Consider the following 3,441-nt stretch of genomic DNA (forward strand, 5'->3'; position numbering starts at 1 on the left):
AGACTCACGCAGTCCATCTCCAGGGCCTCGACGCTGCGGGCGCCGCAGCCAGAGGGCCTCCGCCAACGGAAGCAGGCCGCCGGAAAGGAGGCCAGGCGGCCTGAGGTTTCGCAGAGACAAGCAACGCGCTGTCGCAGCTCACGCGGTTTCTTTCTGGCGCAGGGGCGACGGCGTGAATCCAAGCGAGGGCCTGCAACAGAGAGCGAGAGGCCGTCGCCTGGCCAGACACGGCCGAGCGACGCAACGGGGGGTGTTCTGAGTGGAGACTGCTGTCAGGCTCAGCCTACCGCCCTCCGTTATCCTGCTGGAGGCCTCTGCGGCAGACAGAGGAACCATGGCGCCGACGACGTCGAAGGACTGTGGGCGGTCAATCCCGGCTCCGATACCCACCTCGCAAGCACCCGCCCGACGACGCGGCTCTCTCAGTTCACTCTGCCACCGGTAAGCTCGAGAGTGTCCCTCGTTGGCATGGTCCCCTCACATGGCGTGAAGCTGTTCGAAGAGGAAGAGGCGCAGGGCTCCTGCCAGAACGTACGATACGACGGGGACATGAAATGCAGCTGCTCAAGTGGTCATCGAGAGCAACTGAGGCCTCGCGCGGGGCTTGCGCTGCGGAAGGTAGGCTGGGGCATGAGTCGCGTGTCGCCGCCAGCGTACGCAGCAAGTCTGCGCGCCCCGCCGGGAGTCACAGCGTAACTAACTCGCAACGGTTGCGGCGAAGATTTTGCAAACAGCACTGCCCGCGCCGCGTCAGCGCGAAGCTGCGAGCACACTTTCTCCTCCCCCCTTTTTTGCGCGCTTTCTTCCACAGATGCCGCTGGGGACGGCGCCGTGGACGGGCCTGAAGGGCCCCTGTCCCTCGGCGAGTCCGTCTGCTACCTCTTCACGCTTACGCTGATATGTTGCTACGACGCGGTCGCTCGGCTGGTATCCTCGCCTTTCAAGTGGCTGAACGAGCGAATCGTGTCCTACGACATCGACCGCCCTGACGCGATCGTGGACTTCATCCGCTTCATCCTCATGGAGGAAGGCCTCGAGGATGCGTCAACGGCGAGTGCCTTGCCGGCTCCCGGCGTGCGCCGAAAGCGCGAACAAAGCTCGGTGGGGGGGGGGATCTCGGCAGCCAGTCGACTCCCACCGCGAGCCTCGCCTTTTTGCGGGGCGGGCCTGTGGCTACGCTTCTCAGGCGCCTGACGAGCGCAACAGCGTACGGCTGGGCGCTGGCCGCGCTTGAAGTCGTTTCGCTGCTTTGTCTGGTTGTCGAGTGCATGCTGACCGACAACGAACAGGCGCGGAACGTCTTTGGAGTGCTGGAGTGGATTTTTGCCTTTCTCTTTCTTGCTGAGTCCCTCCTCAGGGTTGGCGCGTACGGCTGGTGTCGAGGCGGATGCCTCGCACTGGGCTCCGGCGCCTCCTCGCGCCGGGTTTCTGGTCTCCCTCGTGTCGTGTGTGCTCCTGCTGATCAACCAGACGCTCTTTGCTGCCGATTGGCGTAGTTACGCCTGCCGCTTCGTCTGGCAGCTTCCCCTCTTTCGCCTCGTCAAAGTTTTGCGTTCGTTTCGCTCGTTTCACTTGTTTTCGCTTGTCCAGATGGAGGGCGTCCGCATCGTGGTCCGCTCGCTTCTGGCTTGCACACGAAGTCTCGTGCTTCTCTCGGCCTTCTTGAGCCTGGTCTTTGTCATGTTTGCGCTCATTTCTCTCGGATCATGCGCGTCGGCTACGTGCCGCCGGACAACCCCAACGAGGTCCTGTATACGTTCCAGACTTTCTTTGAAGCCTCGATAGGCGTCTTCGTCCTCGCCACCAACGGGCTGGCCGCTGCTGCTCTCCAGGCTCCTCGACCGCAATCCCACCCAGCAAGTCGCTCTGTCGGTTCTCGTCTTCCTCTTCATCTCGGCAGTCTCGATCTTCGGGGTCAAGATGTGCGTGGGCATCATCGTTGACGCGTCCCGGAGGAAGAAGGCTCGCATGGAGATGGAAGGAAGTCTGCTCAGCGCGACGGTACACAAGTGGATTGAAATTCAGGAGCTCCCTCTTCAACTCGGCGCTCCAGCACGGCGACACCATGCCAGACTTCACCGGGTCGACAGCAAACGGCTCGCGATGGCAAGGAAGAAAGCTGCTGCACTGATAACAAGCGGATGCTTCAGAATGGCCGTTGCCGTCCATACGTGCCTGTGCTGTCTCCTTCTTTTCTTCTACGGCCCGTGGTACGACATGACACTCGGGCCCCATCGGCAGGGCCGACGACTTGAGCTCCACATCGCCATTGTGTGTCTTTCTGCTTTCTTTTTCATCGAAATCGGTACGAGAATCTTTGCTCGCGGCCGTCTGTTTTTTCGCGAGGCGTTGGACATCCTCGACGTTGTTCTTTGCTGCCTGCTCGCTGGGACCTTTGGCGCTGGCGTCGTTTTGTGGATGGGGTGGGTCTGGCGCGTGGACGCACTGACCTCCTGGCTCCTAAGTTTACGCCTCTTCCGGATCGCGCGCTTCCTATACCGCCAGATGCCCTTTTTCCAGACGTTGTTTACAACGATCTCGCGAGTTATGAAGAGCTTCCTCAGCGTGCTTACGCTTCTGGGCCTCTCGATTTTCTTCTTCGCCATCTGGGGGGTCGTCCTCTTCAGCGGCGCCCAGTAGAAACGTACTTCAATCGCCACGCAAACTTCAAAATGCTGCCGAGGGCCGTGATGGCGCTGATAGGCAGCTGCACTGGCGAGGACTGGCACATGATTCTTCAGCAGCTGCGGATGCACTACACCGCGACAGACCAGAAACTACTCCGCGTGACAGTTGTGGTCTTCTTCATTTCCTTCATCGTCCTCGTTTTTTTTCATCCTCATGGATCTCTTCACCACCGCTGTCCTCGACGAATACATGGACACAGTGAAGGACGAGAACTTGTGGAATATTTCGTGTCAGAAACGCGTCTTGATTGAACGCTGGAACCCCAAGAACGAGCTCAGCACGAACTACAAAAGCCTCACTGACATGATCGCCCTCCTGAGGACGATCGACCAGCCAATGGGCATAAAGCACCGTTTTCACCCCGATGAGAAACGGCAGAAAGTGCTCAAGTACATCGCCAAATACGGCCTTCCAGTCTACGCTGGGGCGCGAGTCCATCTTCGGGACGTGGTTCTCAACTGCGCCAAGCGAGCGTGCGAATTCCACGCCATGAGTCACGGCGTCATGGACATGCAGGACGGCCAGGTCGAGCTGAATCCGCGCCTCATCAGCAGTTGGATGGGGAAGTTTCCCGAGCTTGCCACGTGGAGACCAGGTACGACCTTCGCCACCACTTGGCCGCGGAGACGCTCCAGAGCTGGTTCCGAACAGCGCATGCGACTCCACGGAAAGCTCGCGAACCCAGAGTGGTGCGCCGCTCGGTTTGTGTCTTTCGCGATGGAGAGTCGAACGGCCCACCTCCGCCGGCCGAGC

The 3,441-nt window shown here is 60.2% G+C and overlaps 1 protein-coding gene across 1 annotated transcript; it reads left to right on the forward strand.

Moving 5' to 3' along the window:
- Positions 1-554: 554 nt before the first annotated feature.
- Positions 555-2,640, forward strand: BESB_029540 (transporter, cation channel family protein; the record flags this gene model as incomplete). Its single annotated transcript, XM_029361622.1, has 3 exons — positions 555-618; positions 812-1,101; positions 1,786-2,640. 3 exons carry the CDS (start codon positions 555-557, stop codon positions 2,638-2,640), a joined length of 1,209 nt encoding a protein of 402 aa, XP_029214711.1.
- Between the last annotated feature and the right edge of the window lie 801 nt (positions 2,641-3,441).

This window comes from Besnoitia besnoiti, assembly GCF_002563875.1.
Source record: "Besnoitia besnoiti strain Bb-Ger1 chromosome Unknown contig00150, whole genome shotgun sequence".
Lineage (NCBI taxonomy): Eukaryota > Apicomplexa > Conoidasida > Eucoccidiorida > Sarcocystidae > Besnoitia > Besnoitia besnoiti.